We start from the raw sequence: 17,683 nt of genomic DNA on the forward strand, positions 1-17,683 counted from the left end.
ACAGACACAATTTAATTAGTTTCTTGCTAAAAGAGAAACAATAAAATCCCATCTCTGTCTCATGTCAGCATGTAATGGATATTTTTTACTTGCCTCTCCTTTTCTCTATTATTCCTGTACTTCAGTGTACAGTCACTGTGACAAACATAATGGCTGCTTGGGGATAGTGTAATCCTTACTTTTTGTTGCTGAGTGTATATATGTAGTAATAGGCCATTCTAGATGACTTCATGACTAACTTGCAACTCTGGTGCTGTCATTAAATAAAGCAGGTGCCATGCTGAAGTAGCTGGATGCATTGAGCTGAGATCAGGACAACCTGCATCATGAAGGTGCTTGCTATTTATTGTGTTTTTCTTTCAAACAGAGATGGATCCAAATTGTCCAGAAATGCACAGTGCATGAGCAGGCTGTGTTTCAAGGCTAATATTCATACCCCAATGTTATCTTACTAATGCAGGGTTTTGACTCAGTTTATTGGTTACTTACCCAAAGTACTGGGAAGCTGTTGAGTGATGTAGCAGTTTCTTTTCTATTTGAAGTATGAATAAGGCTTATTAATCTTTGGTGGTTTCATTTTTTTCTGACTGAAAAGGCTGGAGCAAACCTATCATGTTTCTGGAAGAATATGTACTGGGAAGAGCTTGACCTGACCATATACTGGCTGCAAAAAACATTGTGCTTTGCAGCTGGATGTGAGGCTCAGTGAATTTGTATGCTAATTAAACATCAACTGCAACTATTTGTTAGCCTACACATAGATATGTTCTGAATTAAATATTAGCTAAATCAGATGGACTTCTAAGAATTTACCAGCATGTTGTCACTTTATTTCTTTAGCCCTTCCCAAAGGTTAAAAAGTTCATTCAGATCCATTTTTTTAAAGAAATTTGTCTTTAAAAGCAAATAAATTATTTCAGCTAAGATTTTTTTCATGCTGATGCAATCTTTTATATAGAGGAGGCAGAAGAGGGCTTGGTGACTTCTCAAACAGTAAAAATCAACTGTAGCTCCTGCAGGAGTATAGTTGCTGTGAACAGCATGTAATTTGGCAGAAGAGATCTGGAGCAGAAAAGTATCATGTAACTACTGGCCTGGTGGTTGCTGAAACAGCTCTTGTCTCTCCCATGGAAACACTGTGAGATTTCCAGCATAAAGTGGTACTGATGCTAATTAGTCCTCTGAGTCTAAAAGGAGGTGTCAGTCCTCTTCAGCAGTGACTGTAGAAACTCTCCTAATTTTGATGAAGGCTAAATCTCCTATCCAGTCAGTGCAAATCAGTAGGATTAGTGTAGTACATAGGCCCTACCTCTGTAAGTACAGGGTAGTTTAAATTCTGCAAACCTCATTTGATTTATTTTTGCTAAAGAGATAAAATCATGTTTTGTTATTTCAGCTGCCAAGAAGTCAGATGAAGTTAGCTCGGCTTTGCCATTGAATCCACAGAGAACGAAATCTGATCCTAGGAACAAGTTTTTATGTCAGTAATTCAGAAAACAAGTTCCACAAGCAAAGCTCTATATACATTGAGGGGAAGGAAAAAAAAAATAAAAAGACAAAGACAGCTGTTGTATTACACTGGAGCCTTGAAAAGCTTTTGATCCTACCAGCTGCTTTTCAGCTGCTGTCAGATGAGGTAGGGCTTCTGCTAACAGAAAGCATAAGAATGTCAGACCTACTGTTGAAGCAAAAGTGTGCAATTTAAGCAGTTAATTGGTCCATCCTAGACCTCTGCTGTGACATCTTCGGCACAAGTCTGAAAAGACCAATATTCCTTTTGTTCCCTACATTCAGCAAGTAGATATTTTCTGTTTTATTTGGTGCATGCTGCCTGCACAATTAGCACAGGAGGAGTCACTTAGTAGGTACTAATGCAACTTACTACAAATCTCTTCCTATGTATTCTGTGATTAAAATTGCAGCTACAGAAATTAAATTTAGAATGTTTCTTTTCCCTCTAAAAATATAAGCTTGTGAAAATATCCATTACCTCATTTACACTGCTAACAAGTAATTCTGGAAAAGGCACACTGAATCATTATACATCTCTGTCAATTGTCCCAATAATGAAAGTGAAGGCAAAACGAGTCTGTGTGACACAGCAACTTCCACATTAGGTAATACAGACCAATTTTTGCAACCAGGGATTTGGAACAGTTCAATGCAGTTTATAAACTCCAAGATACTGTTCAGAAATCTGTTGTGTCTGGGAAGTTGTAATTTCTTTTGCCTTTCTTAGAAAATATAATTACTCTTTCTGTGACTTCAGATGGGGCATGGAGACCCATTCATTACTGCTATAATATCTTAGTCAAAGACGAGGAGCTTACTGTATGAGCTGCAGTTTCTGTGTAAATACAGCAGTAACTGCAAATTTGCTGTCCTATAGCAATATCTCACACTAAGTGAGCTGCCTTTTCCAAATATTACCTACTTAATCTCACCAGGAAACCAGCTAGGAAATTGATGGTTTGTGGCTGGTTTTGCTGCTTGGTTTCTGTATGTTATCATGACATTGCTGTCAACCTAAATACAGAATAGGTATACACCTGCAACATCTATAGTAAAGCAACCAGGGCATCCATGTGCTGTCAAACTATTTGAAGATATGTTGCAAAGCAAAACTAGAAACTGAAGTTGAAGATGGAACAAGAGTCCCCGACTTTAATACCGTTACCACCCAACCAACTCACCGTACTTCCTTCTAAGGTCAGCATTTTCAGTTCAGATTGGAAGACATATGTGTGCATGTAAGTCCTGCAGACAACATTGTTTAAGGCAATGACTCGCAAGACACAATATTTCAGTATATATAGCAGTGGGAATGACCAAACTGAATTCTTGTTCTCTTAAAGTAACAGAATATTAGGTCTATCCATCTCAGTGATGAGCTTTTTACATCACTCGAGGCTTTTTTATTAAACTTTGCCTTGAAAAACAATTCAGTTTTACATTGCTTAGTATCTGTGAACAAGAGATGGGTTACAGGTTAAATTATCTCACTAAAAGCCCAGAATGACATTCGTTTGCTTAGCTGGTTTTCACAGAAATTATCCAACCCAGAACTGTTAGTTTAGCAGGAGAGCAGACATCGCAGATCCAAGGTTAGGTGCCAAAAGGAGCCTATTTATTCAAGAGTAAAACTGTCTAAGACTGTGATTTCCAACCAGTTCTTAGTTTCCCAGAATGAGCAAATAGGACTTGTGTGGGGACACCCATGCACATGAAGACCAGAGATAACTGAGACTCTAAATGTAAAACAAAGCTCAAGTGGTATGCACACAGGTCTTACACAGAAGGTCAGACACACACACAGACAGGAGAAGATTCTAACACTTCCAGTCTGTGGCATGGGCACCTGCTCATGTGTCAGAACAGTGCTTTCTGGGAGAGATAGATACCCATTTGATGGGGTTACATGGCAGCTAACTGAGCATTTAGCTAAAGCTAAAATGCTTTAAAAGCATTTTATTCAGGCTTCTCTTCGATACGCGCTTAAAGCCATGCATGATTCTTAACTCATCAGTGGATCAATATTTGTGGATAATAGCTGCTTTGGGACCAGTGGGGTTAACAAACTGTATACGAGGTTTCAATTGGCCTTAACTCCTGTTACTTGGGATGCACATGTCAGAGCTTTCCAGGTGATAAAGCTTCATTATTTTATTCACTGTACTACTCATGTCCCTTTCTGCCTATATTTAGGTCACTTTGTGTTTTCAGAAGAAAATCTATAAAGGTAGTGTCTTGTCAATACCTCCAAGAACCCTCTCTAGAGCAGAAGAGATGGAGGAAGTGAACTACATCACATTTGCTCCACATTTCTTTTCTGAATCAGAGTGATCACCCAAAATCATATCTCTCTTCGTGGCTGTTCTTAACCGGTTCCAGCACTGCAAGTCTACATGGAAACACATCTGTGTTTATCATCACAGTCTGTTGATGTGCACAGCCCAGTGATTTAAAGGACGACATCTAAATTCTGTTCCCTGCTTATATGCTTTGTGACTTACAATTCATATTTATTCATGTTTCTTTAACTTTCAAATCAGGGACTGGTATTTCACTGCCTAAATAGAGTCATAAATGGCTAATGTAACAACAGCATGAAACCTGTTTATAAGGGCAAAGGATTGTTTTCAATGCTTTTACTGCCAAAACTTATTTTCAGCCATTTATTCCACTGCAAAATATCTGTATTCCATTCCAAAAGGTTGACAGTGCTGTAAGGCTTAAAAAGTATGTGCACATTATAAAATATAAAGTTTTTTACATGGGACAGAGTTATGAGATTTCCATAGGCTTTTCTCTTCTGCCATTAAGGGGTTGACACAGCTGTCTCAGTCTGGAACAAAAGCTACCAATTACGAAGGATAAGCCAAACATTTACGGTAATTTCTGTCAAATGATCTTCTGTGCACATAGATGGCAGAATTGCTGCCTTTCTTATAAGCACTGATTTTTTTTGTTTGTTCCCTGCTTCTTACCAGACATTGAGTCTACAGCAAATTATTGGATCAAAGGAAAATATGAAGTGTTGCAGTGCTGCCACAATGCAGAAGGAGATGTAATTTTAAAAACTTTACAACCAACATTCAAATTCTCCCCTTACATCTACTCCCTTTTCTTTCCTCATTTGGAATTCTCTTTCTTACTCCTCAGAATAGCAGACCACTTAATTTAGGTTTTCCCTAAACATAATTCTGTCTAATCTTTCTATTCCTGAATATCCTGTTATTTGGCCGTCCCCTTTCTTCTGCAGTATTATCCATTGACTCACCTGCTCACTTTGATCTTTGTTATGCCTCCACATCAAGCAGCTTTTCCCCTGGGTGAAACAGGAGTATTCATTGCAAGAAAAAAGGAAATGCTTTCCCCTCTTATCTGAAGCATTTTGAGGCTTTGCATCACTGACCTCCTTTAATGTTTTGTTTTATCAAACTCTCATTTTTCTTTTGAGGGTAATTTTCCTCTGAGATATTCAGGTAGGCCCAGCTAAATTATAAATGTCAACATGTATTCTGGAAGGAATTGCTTATTTTGCTGAACCAACCTGTACTCTCAAACAGGAGAGTTTCAGGTTGGATTCGCAATTGCATCTGATTTTTTGTAGAGAAGGGAGATGGTTTTTTTCTGACTTATGTAACCAAGATGCATACAAACAATTTGTATGTTCGTCAGAGGTGAGATTTAAAGACATTCAAAAGTTTTCTGGAGATAGCAGAAAAAAAGATCACTTTGAATGAATTTTAAATCACCGTACATTTTCTCCTGATGTCATACTGAAATGACAGTGAGAAACAACTCCATCTCTAAAATCATGAATAATTTGCAGCATTTTTAAGATGCTATGAATACAGTAAGTAAAGAGCATTCTTGGCTGCTTTCCCTGCTCTCATCACTGCTAGCCTCGTTTTTCCCCTCTCTTCAGCTGTCCATTGTCTACTCAGAAGGCACTGTCAATCTGAGGTGTAGAGAATGATTTTTCTTCTCATCTCTCAACTCCTTCATGACAGAGGGTAAAATGCCTTTCTGTGCAGGTGTGCACTGCATTCTCCCTGCTGATTTGGTGGTGTTTCCTCTCTCTCCAAACAAATACAAGCTAAAAATCTGAATATATTTCAGCTCACTCTTCATACTCTGAACTGCTTGAGGTTAACCCCACTGTAAAAAAAGAAATGTTCACATGTAATAGAGTATTTTAGGAACACTCAGTACAGCATGGTCTGCATAGCTGTTCAGATTCAATCCTGGGCCCTTATAGTTCCTTGAACAGAAGAAGCTCTTCCATCTCTGTGGAGTTTTCGGAATAAGTCCTAGAAAAAAAGTGGTGTGGTGGGAGGGAAAGACTCACTTTTTGGTTAGAAAAAGGCATTAAAAGAGGAACCTAGTATGCTGGCAGTTGGGAAGAATTTTGTCCTGTGATTAATTTCGCTAAACGCTGTTTTAAACTATTTCAAAACAGTTTTTTACACTAATTCTCACCCTATGACCTGGCAAATTTGCAGTTAATGATGACTGTGGCTGCTGACCCTACTTCTTGCTCTTGGTTCTCATTCTAGGGGTAAAATCAACTTCATCTGTGTAGAGTACAAACCTGGTTGCAGTGTAGCAGCTCATACTGATGAAGATTTATCATTTATATATCCAGCTAGGCCTGAATATAGCAAACTGTGACACAGCTATGCTGGCTTAGAGGGGACTCTAGAGAGCAAAGCAAACAAATTTTTGTGTCAAGAAATTTCCTATAGGTTTATATGCCTTGCACTAGAACTGCATCTGCACAAGTCCTGCCCTCTCCACACACAATAGGTCTGCTTCACCCAGATTAGTGAGAGACAGAAATGTGAACAGTTGTTGAGGAACTGGGTAGGGGAACAAAGTGTAAGAACTCAGAAATCTTACTTTTAGGACCTATTACAACCTGTTCCTTGTCCTCCTAAGTATCTCAATGCCCCTGCCACTTCAGGGGTTGTCTCACCTATTACTTCATTTTCTTCCTGTTTGACTACATCTTCCGTTCTCAGCATCTACTTGACATATCCTCTTCTTAGCTGGTCCTTTGATTTGGCAGCTGCCATTAAGACCATGTGTACACATCTCCATATGGGCAGCTGTGATTTGTACTTCTAAGGTAACCCTGCATTTACATGCGTACAGAACTTGGGATATCCTAAGTGGCAGTGTAATATCTGTGTCTCTCAGTGTGTGAATAATTTCTGAAAGTCTGTTTGGTATTCACTGCTCTCAGGTAAGACAGTATTGCCTGACTTTGCCTATAGAAGTGCAATGCAGTATCAGTGTGAAGGCTGCAAAACAGAATGCATCATATTAGGCTAAACTGACCCTGCTGAGCCAGAAACTATGTAGAGGACAGGGAAAGAAAAAGTAATCTGTCAAACAAGATGGAGCTGGTGCTAAACAGAAAGCAGAGCTCTTTTAAAACGAGTGCTTTTCATAGAGTCTAAGGTCAGATAATCTCTTCCCCCTGTCCCCCGCCCCCCACCTTGCTTTCTATCCTGCTGCTTTTTTTTTTTTGTCCCTCTCTTTGGTTTTTCACTTGCTTTCTACCTGCCCTGCCTGAAAATTAGGTTTCTACCCTGCTGGACTGTAATTATTGCTGGTAAGTATCACAGTGTGCTGCAATCATTGTGCTTGCAGAAAAGGTCTGCTTTGGCTCAGTGATTTCCTAGCACATTTTCCTAGGAACAATTAGGATACAGCTACATTTTTTTCCTGGAAGTTAATCCTGTTCACATTCAGATACTTCAGTAAAATCTGCAAGGAGGTAGAGGGAAGACCTTTCTAGTTTTTATTTTGGAGGGGGGTGTGTTGTCTTTTCCTGCTTTTAAGGGTAAATCTCATCCATTTCACTTAGGCAGGTTTTGTGGAGGCAAATGAGAGGTGGTCTTGCAACACAAGGGTTTGACTGGTGGGTCCCGACCACCTCCTCCTGAGAGGAGCCCAGCAGAGCTGGTGGTCCTTGGCCAGCTGCCCTCAGAATTGGAAGTAGCTGCTATCTACTGTACTCTGCAAGTAGATCACTATGGGCATATCAAAAGAAATCCAGACATTGAGTGACATTTAGCAAGAATCTGGATGTTATTAACACTGTTTTTGCAGCTTGTTGGTGCAACCCTTATTCATGACTCAGGCATTTTTGCTTGTCTGTTTCAGATGTGTTTTCATCTGAAACTTTAACTCTTTCTTCAGTGTGGTGCAATACAGTTTTGTATTTGTAAGGGATGTTAACGTCAGCTTCTATTATATTTGTAAACATATAAGAAAAATACATTTTAAAAAACCTTGCTGTTGAAAGTCACAGTTGTTCACTGAGATGCCTCAGGCAATTACGTGAAAAAGTCATTTCAAGCCAATAAATAGTGTGAACACTGAGGAAAGAAAGGAGGAAATCAAAAAAAGACCATCCCCAAAATACCCAATGTGCTGGCAGAGGAATAGAAAAAACTGTTCTTTTGAAATAATTGAGTTTAACATCAACAATTGAAACTACCAGCTACATGGAAGTAATAATGTGGCTCAAATCCCTGGGAGAAAGAAAGAGTACTTGATTTTTGGATTTTTTTCTTCTTTGAACATAAATTGGTTTTTGGCTCAAAAGAAATAGCTGGGTAGTTTTTCTCTCTAATACAATTTCATTGTGCTCAGAAAAATAGAAAACCATTTTATAGATACAGTTTGAATCAGATCAGCATAAGGAAAATTTCTTAGTTTAAACTAATCTTCCCTTTTTCACAGCAACACAAAAGAATGGCTAGTGGTAGTCTGACTAATACTACAGCTCTTACCACCTGTTTTCTTTTGGCAGGGTAAGCAAGTCTTAGACATGTATTACTTTTTAACCCCACCTTCTTGGGTTTTTTTTTCTATAATTAAATATAATTAAATAAGAAAAAAGGTTGTTTTTACTTTATTTTTTCACTAAAGTTGTACAGAGGCTAGGACTCAACAGCACGCTTAAATGAGTAGGTGCTTAACAGTAGGTAGTTTTAAAGGTTTTTCAAAAGCTTTTTTAAAGGCTCTTCAGCACTGTCTCTTCATTTAAAGAAGAAAGGCTTTCTTTTTTTCATAGTAATGAGTTATTAAGTAGGTTTCTAAGTCTTTAATTTACTGTTATTTTTGCATCTCAGTGGCACACATTCATCCAGGAAGAGGTAGCTGGTAAGAGTTTACTGACCTATATATTTTCCTTTAGCACAGCAGTTTTATATACATTAGTGCAGTAGCATCTGTAGCCCATTCTAACAGGGCTGTAGTCATGTCCTATTTTAACAGCACCGATGTGTTGTTTCTCAGTTCTCTGCAGTGATTTACGCACCAGACTACCTGTAAATGGCAACTAGCAAGACGTCAGATACATTAATGACTCTTGAAACTAGATGAGTATATTGAAAACGTAAAATTCTTACCTGTTATTTGAGTGCAAAGAATTCCCAACATCAAAAGAACAGGTCTCCAGCAAGACAGACAGAGGTTTTTTGAGACCTAGAGATATTGAACATTTCTAAGTGTAAAGTTTGCATAAATACTGTAGGATATGTCCCTTTTTCCTCATGCCTCTGACGACAAAAATTAAAGGATGCTGCAAAAACTACAGACTGTATAAGTAAAGAAGTAAATCCATGTTTTAGGAACAATTGCTGTCTCCTCATAACTGCACTCATAAAATGCAGAAACAAAATGCATGCTTTCTTTCTGGGAAGGTCAAGTCTTTAGCACAAGGCACTAGAATCTCATCCAACAGCAAATTGTATGTTCTTCTGCCTTTCTCAGTGTTTTACAAATCTTGTTCATTTTCTCTCTTTATCCTCATTTAAATGTGACAGGAAAAAACAAAGGGGCAGCATTTTCAATGAAAGTTGTGAGAAAAGGCAGGGGGAAATGTGCAGCCCTCTTCATTAATGAATCGTTCAAGTACTACAGCCTAACATAAAGCTACATTGGTTAAGCAGTACAGGTCTGCTCGAGATGCTCAGAGTTCCTCCCATGCTGCTAGTCTGGGACTCAAAACATAGCAGCGATATTCCTCCAGTCCAGCTGTCTTGTCCCTGGATCATAAATAGTTACTGAAGGAGAACAAAAGCTGCAGCTACGTGGTTTGATAATGATCTGGCTTTGCCACGTAAAGTAGAAGTGATGATGATACAAATGGTTCAGCAACCATCATGCTCCAGCCTTAAGCCTCATCTTCCAAATGCCATTCTGCAGAGCCATGAGTGCTGAAATATTTTCCTTTAGCTGTTTAAAAGAAAATGTCGCTACACTCAACTACCTGTGACATCCAATAGTGGAAGCAACCAACACATCTGGCAAAGATACAAGGTGAACAAGTTATACCTGAAGAATGTTGCAGATCAGGACTACGATTTTATCAACAAAGATAAAGATTTTATCAACAGTGTGACAAAGTTGGCTCCTCACCTAATTACAGTGCAGTCCTGTTTTAAATCCTCCACTTTGTGAATGAACAAAAGAATTGGTCAAGCTTTAGGGCAATAACAGAAAGAAGAAACAATCGATCTTCCCAAAACCATGGGAAACCTTGCCTATGAGCAACAGCTTGATAAAAAGCTGTTTCACCAGGTTGGGAGGCAATAGTTCAAAGGATGATTAGCTGTGAAAAGTTTCTCAAAAAAACCTGCATGAGTAAGAGTAGTGAGGTGCTGCAGGTTGTCCATTAGGACCTGTGACAGGAGAGAAAGCAGCTATGGATAGTTACAGTTAACCTAAGCCATAAGGAGAGGCTGAACTCATCTGCTTACCATCCTAAAAGATTTTGTGCATTCAGAACAGGCAAAAGTCCACAGTATCATCTGAGTCTCTGAGCTGCTGAGCTTGCAGCATTTTGAAATGGAGTATCATGACATTTTGCCTTGGTTCTGTCTAAAATTCTAGTTCGGTCTTGGGTATGACCCCCAAAATGATAATGATTCTGGTATGAGTCTGAGCACTCATTCCATTTCCATCTTTTTTCCCAATTATTTCTCTTCTTTTTCTTTATTTTACTATTTGAATTACGCTAGACCTCTTAAAAATAATAATAAAGTAACAGGTACTGTGGAAAGGCAGCCTCTTTATTCTAATGTAACTAAATTACATAGTTCTATTTTATTTTTAATACAGCAGCAATGTGTTCTGCTGAAGTGTGTTTATTTTTGAGGCATGCAGGGAAGAGGGATGAAAGAGAAGTTGGAAATTTACGGTTATATGTGGTCCAATACATGCTAAGTGCTTCCCTTATTTCCTCTGATGATAAGCTGTTCAGTGCTTGCAATTTATATGATGCTTTTTAGTTAAGCTGGGAGTTCACTCAGCATGTGTTTAGTTTGAGGTGTACTTTGTCCTTCCACTCCTGTTGTTCAGTATTTTCAGTCTCGGATGCACAGACTGCTTCACTTTTGGCTTTAAAGAAGGAGAAGGGCATTTTGCCATGTGGTGGTGCCTCCAAGCACAGTGACGCAAACAAGACTTGCCCAGCATGAGCTGATCTGCTTGCCAGGCTATCACGCTTCCCTTCAATGCTACAGAGATGCCTGTTGCTGCAAAAATTGTGTAGGAAGTTGCAAAGCGTTGTGAGAATGTTATGATCAGACTGTTATGTGGCAACGCTGTATTCACCCACTTATTGTCAGCACCTGCTGGAGCTGCCCCTTAGAAGGGAGATGTTCCTCTTTCCCGCTGGGTAAGGGAGGAAGGCTTTCTCTTCCTTCTGCCTTCTGACCCACCTGCCTGGCTGCTAACCTCTGTGGCACAGTTCATCATCTGTGGCATGGGAAGCACATTGTGAGCATGTTACCGTAGACAGGCTGATCTCATCAGCTCACATTTTTATTGTGTTTTGAGATGAGACATACATAGAAATATGTATTTCTACCCACATTACCTGTGCTCTGCAGGTCAGAGGAGCAGACTACCTGCTCTGCAGAGAAAGCTTCCTTGCCAGTCATTCAGGATATAAGAAAAACATTAGGAAAAACATCAGGAAACATTTCTTTACTGAGAGGGTGGTCAAACCCTGGAACAACCTTCCTAGAGAGGTGGTCGATGGCCCATGCTTGTCAGTGTTTAAGAGGCATTTGGGTAATGCTCTTAATAATATGCCCTGAAGTGGTCAGGCAGTTGGACTAGATGATCATTGTAGGTCCCTTCCAATGGAACTACTCTACTCTACTCTACTCTATTCTATTCTATTCTATTCTATTCTATTCTATTCTATTCTATTCTAAAATTGTGATATGGGGATAGATATCAAATGGTTTTCCAGAAACATCTGTAGATTCCAGGGGGAGAGAGAAAATAGATCATTTAAGTATAATTTGCAGTATTTGTGCTTTGTCTCAGGAACACTTTGAAGGGTCAAACTAAGTCTAATTTGAAAAGAGTCTACTTTAACTGGGGAGGACACCTAACATAAATGCGTTCTCACCTTAATAGTTTTAGGCATCATCTAAATCAAATGACTAATTGAGCTAAGCCAGTTTCCTATTACTTCATCCAGTTTGCCTTTTCAGTCTTTAACGTGCTATACTACTGTCACTGATGCCAAAGTCTTCTACCTCTCTTTGAACCCTCTAGAGCTCTAGGGTCAAGTAAAGGTAGAATTGGTGCTACAGGAGGGCTACACTGGATTTCTTGGAGTACAGTCTGCAGGGCTATTTCAGCTAGCAAACTGAAGCTTGTCACCAAAGTGTAGTCTTAGCCTGGACCACTTTATATATCTCCTTTCCCCATCATGGTACACCATTCTTTATGCGCTGATGCTTGCTGACCTCTATCGCAAATGCTACTGCAGTTCGGTGGTGCTGTATGAGTAGGAATGTGCAGACAACATATGCTGCTGAATATGAGTGTAAAATATGTTTATGCAATTCCCAATTAAAGGTATCACTTAATTAAAAAAAAATTGAGGCAGTCTGTACTGGCAAAAGGAAAAAGAAAAACAGATAACAGGTATCGGATCAAAATAGGTTTCATTAGTAGACATAGGTTTCATTAGTAAAGGAAAGGCACTAATAAAAAGCTGCAGTCTCAGTTGCTTCACGAGAAACAGAGGCCCAAGAGCAGCTATTGCCATGGCAACAAAAGGAGCGAAGGGATTTATGCTTCTATATGTTTCAGTGCAGTCTTAACCAAGAGGGAAGCTGGCTTCAAAGAACAGCCCCACTATATTCATTCTTATTCTTTATGAATTGTGTATCTCACCTCACTGCCTCAAAGCTTATATCTTATAGTGATAGGTCACTGACCACACATGGCTATAGATGTTTCTGGAACTGTTAGAAGCCTAATTCTTAGATTATTTATCTAACTTTCTGCTATATAAAATCATGAGGTTGAATGGGTTGCTAATTTTGGTCGAAAGGATTTATTCAATGCTGTATGTCATAAACTAGGTCCACAACCTATAATACACCTAATTCCTCCTAGTAATGTATTGGGAACACTAAATCTAATGTTACTGTAATACAGAACATTCCTTCATCTCTAATTTCACCCTGTAAGTATCACTGAAGACTTTTCTTCCATATGCTCATTAATACAATTTCTATCTTTAGCAAATTTTCTGTCAGGAAAAGTACTGTGTGTTAAACCTATCTAATAAGCTTCTCATAAAATGTATAAAGTAAGATCATCTTGTAGCCATTAGGACATTTTGAAATCCAAATGATGCTGCCCTGATTTAATTTCTTTTTTTAAAAATTACCCTGGTTTCAATAATAGTATTGTCTTTTAACATTTCAGATCACAGTATTTCGCATGGGATCAGAAGGACACCAGGATATTGATTTAGCTATCCTGACAGCATTACTAAAAGGTAATGGAGTTTCACTCCACCGTGAGTCTGTAGCAGTTCAAATGGATTAACTCTGTGTCTCTGCTGTGCTGAAACCTGCATTTATTGACAATATCTACTGTATCAAAATGGTAAATTTATACCGTGAAATTGAAGTATACTTTTTGCTCTAACTGCTTTATACAAATCCAGCTCTTTCTTTAATGTTTAAATAGCTACTGTTTTTCCTTTCTGAATTTTTATTCTCCACCCGCAGTCGCTAATGCGACACAAGAAACATCAGTGGTGACCCCCCCACGCCCCCAATTACTTGAAAAGATTAGTACTCACAAGAAGACAGCCAAAGAACTTCTCAGACTGAGATTGCCTTGATGGCTAGTAGGACATCCAGAAGGAGGTTATCTCCCTTTAGATAAAACTGGCCCTATTGTCAAAACATGTTATCTGTAGTCATCCTAGGAAAGTCTGGGAACCGTGTGGGATTCCTTCCAGCCTCCACTGGTAGAGCTAAGAACTCAGCTATTGGGGTGGTAGGGGTTTTAATCTTAAACTTCACAGGTTGCTAAGTCTTTCTAAGCCGTTACATGTTACACATGATCTCAAAAGATTGTCTTACAATAGATCTGCTGTTGCTACAGTTCATTATAAATCCTGGTCTTGCAGACACACCATTTATGTTGGCTCCCTTCACAATATGATATTATCAAGTAATTTAATATCTGCTTGCAAATACAGAAATAGGTGAGATTTTAAAGGCTCTAAAGCACATGTACTTACCTGATGAACGATTACTCACCTAAGTGAGGGCTGGGAGGTTCTAGCCCTCCATTTATATAGTATTTCCCCAAATGGGATTTTCACAAATTGCATGTATCAATCACCATGGTCATCTTGTTGCTGTCTGGACTGTTTTGTGCTATGTAGTACAGGCCATACTGATTTTAAAAACAGATAAGAAGACATACCAAACAATTTTAAAGAGCAATATGAGAAACATTAAGGAATGGACTTCCAAAGGTGACTGATGAGTTATGCTTCATGAGGCTCTTTAGCAGGTGTCATCATGCTATTGCCACCCCCACACCTGAATAAGAGGGTACATAATGCCATGTGGCAGACCTAAATTTGAGTCATAATAAAAAATTTAATAGATTTACTGGATATTCAAAAGGTAATGGGAATTATTCTTTCTTATTCCAGGGCTCAGTTTTCTTCTCAGTTTCTTCCTGTGCAGGCTCACAAAATCTGTATGAACAGAAAAGGGAGAAGGCCTGAGTAACTTTCACCTAACCAAGCAAAATAGTATTTTACCTTTTACACAATTATTAATCCCATTTCAAAAATGTTACTTCAAACATTTAAAACTGAAGTCTGAGCAGGAGTAGTAAACAAGCACTGGCCACTTCAAAAGTATGATTGCAAGCTGGTAGCTACAAGCCAAGGAAATGAGCTGGCATTCTTTAGTTCCAGTAGCTTTTGTTTCCTTAGGCTTCTGTAGTATTTTTTTCTCCACTTCTTTTGCTCATTTCGATCAAGATACCAGTTTGTCCTGCAGATAACATGACTACTTTGCTGCTACCCTGAGGTAACAAGTTTTAGCCATCTGCATAATTAAATCTCAAGGCATTTTGGACGTCTTCATACTGAAACAATATAAATCAAAGTGAAGAAAGGAAAATAAATTAATTCAAAGCAAGGAACAAGAATTGCATCCATCACCAAATTCCTCTTTTCTATCCTTAGGAAATATTTTAATTGCAGATTTCATTTTTATCTTAAATATAACTGGATCTTTTATTATCCTCAGTGTAAAGTGTCTTCTCTTCACATTTGTTCTTATGACAATTGCTGAAACTACTGCTCTGGATTTTGATTAGTAAGATACAGATTGTCTTAAAGTTGCGATTCCACTTTTTCTAGGTATATTTTCAAGGTCTGAATCCCAACATAAATCCCTGGAGTCTTTTACCACCTTGAAAGCTGTCTCTTGGAAGCTGAAGAAAATACATCATAGGCCTGGGAGGGATTGTTTTCTGTTTGAAAAGTTCTTTTGCAGTATTTACATGAGCAACTGCACTATGGTTGCAGTCTGGATATATGAGTAGTCCTCTCTGATCTGGAATATCCATTTTTCAAGGGCCTAATTGGTCCTGTTGTCTCCTTAGTAAACTAAAATTACCTTCCCTCTTCATAATGTCACCAAAATCGGGAATAAAAATCCTTAACACTGGATTTAGCACTAATGAGCAGGCATTACTTTATTCAGCTGAGGGACATAGGGGATCGCTCCACCTAACATGTCCACCTAGGGACAAAAGCACACTCATTATATACATTATAGAAAAATTAATATTCATACAGTTCCCAAGAAAAGCCCACCTATTCCAACAAATCTTATGCATATGCTAATGCATTATGTAATGTGTTTGCACACGCATACTAAATTGGGGAAGGGGTCATTGGTAGTCTCTGGTGGTCGTAATCCCCCACAGTGATGCTGTCTGCTGTATGACCCCGCTTCTGCACAAGCGTGGGTGATGCCTTTTTCCTGACATGCGCAGGTGGCTCCAAGGAAAAGATCCTGTTCTGGTTCCTACAGGATTTATCTCTACTCCTGGCGCCAGAGCTGTGAATCAAGTCATTTAAGACACTACAAAGATGTTGTTCTTGTTTATAAACAGTCTTGCTTATCTCTGGCCCTTCTTCATAATTAGTGAAGAATTTAACAGAGACCTTGGATTCTCTAAGAATAAGCACAAGCAAGAGTTTATCTGCATACCATCCCCACCAGTATCTCAGTGATAACTATAACTTTAAGTGTTATCACTCCTAGTAGCAGACACTGTCTGCAAAACATGCAGTTAGCTTCAGAAAGTGCAGTTACTTTAGCTGAAGGGAAAATCACTGAAAGAAAAATTGGTTCTGTTTAAAGGTTACACAGAGTAGGCCTTTTAGGTCCTACTTTGAGGCCTACTTTTACTAAACCATCTGGTATCACTAATAGTGCAAGACATCATACTGAACTTCGGTTAGCTCAAAAGGTGCCTGGATATGTGTAAGTAATTTTGACATCTCCTTTCATGCTTGCCTGACAATCGTGATTTAGTAATCTGCTGATGGCAGCAGCACTTGTGTGTTGCTCAAGAGCAAGAGGAACTAAAACTTACACCTCATCTTCCCTGTTCGTCAGCACTTCCTGATTATGAAGGTACTTAATGGTTGGACTTGCTTATCTTAAAGGTCCTTTCCAACCAAAATGATTCTATGATTCTATGATTCTATACTCAGTGAAGATTAGACTTATCAGATGCCTCTTGTTAATCTGAGCTTTCTGATCACAGGGAATGGAAGTCCATATAACTTTTTAATCAATGTATGCAAAAATGAGATCTCTTGTCTCAGGTGTGTCAGTTGTCCTTATTCCTGCCATGTCTTTGTGCAAAGGTTCTGGCCTACCCTGAAAGAAATACTGCCTTTCTGTAAATATACCCCATCAGGCTGATGGGCAGTTGGGTTTTTCATCAAATCAAGAGATCTAAGGTAGCAATGCTGAACCACTTCTCTGTTGGTTTACTAGTAAGCAGATTTGAAGACTGGGTCTGAATTATCTTGAAATTCATAAGTTTAGGTTCAGCAATTAATCTCTTTCACCTCTTCAGCACTGTGTGAAAAGGGGGCAGAGAAAAGTATGAAACTGGTGAGTGATTATTGGTTGCTTTTTCTCAGTCTCACCGATGAGGATTTTGCAGTTCTTGCTACCCAGTATTCAAGGTGCATACCACCTAATTACCAGTCCCACCCTGGTGTGAGTGATTTGTTCAGGGAGTAGGAGGAGGACAAGGATTGGGAAATATGAAGTATAATTTCCTGCTTGTTGTATAAAATTTGTGATGAGCTAGTGTCTTTTTAAACCTGCATCAGGCACACTGCCAATGCAGGAACTCTCCTGGATGGGATATTCCACAAGCCTCAAACCCTGCACTGAATATGAGAGATTATTTCCTTCTTTGTTTTCATGAGTCACTAGTTTAATCTTGTCAGCAGATCGATCTTGCTTGGAAGTGATCTCCAATAAACTAGGGAATGGTATCCAAACTGGTTGTCAATTTACATTGCATGGATGTCACAACAGCATATGGCTTGTGAATTCATTTTTTTTTTAATTTTGAGAGACATGCAAATGTGGAAAGTAAGTTTCCAATTGCATGAATTTGAAGCAAGTAAATTTATTGATGCAGTCTGTTTGTGCTCTCTTAACTTGAACAGTTGGAACTCAAACAGTAATGGATTTTGTCCTTTTGCAGCTGCTAATTGAGCAGAAGGCATATGACAGGGAAGTTAAAGACAGCATACGGAGATGTTCTAAAA

At 38.8% G+C, this 17,683-nt stretch overlaps 1 protein-coding gene across 1 annotated transcript in view; it reads left to right on the plus strand.

Moving 5' to 3' along the window:
• The window catches only part of TRPM3 (transient receptor potential cation channel subfamily M member 3), a 490,459-nt gene that overhangs the window by 402,241 nt on the left and 70,535 nt on the right, over nt 1–17,683 (plus strand). The window contains exon 9 of the mRNA XM_068423967.1: nt 13,264–13,336. Coding sequence (XP_068280068.1) covers nt 13,264–13,336 — 73 coding nt within the window. The remainder of the gene's footprint in view (nt 1–13,263; nt 13,337–17,683) is intronic.

The sequence above is a fragment of the Nyctibius grandis genome, chromosome Z (genome assembly GCF_013368605.1).
Source record: "Nyctibius grandis isolate bNycGra1 chromosome Z, bNycGra1.pri, whole genome shotgun sequence".
NCBI classification, from domain to species: domain Eukaryota; kingdom Metazoa; phylum Chordata; class Aves; order Nyctibiiformes; family Nyctibiidae; genus Nyctibius; species Nyctibius grandis.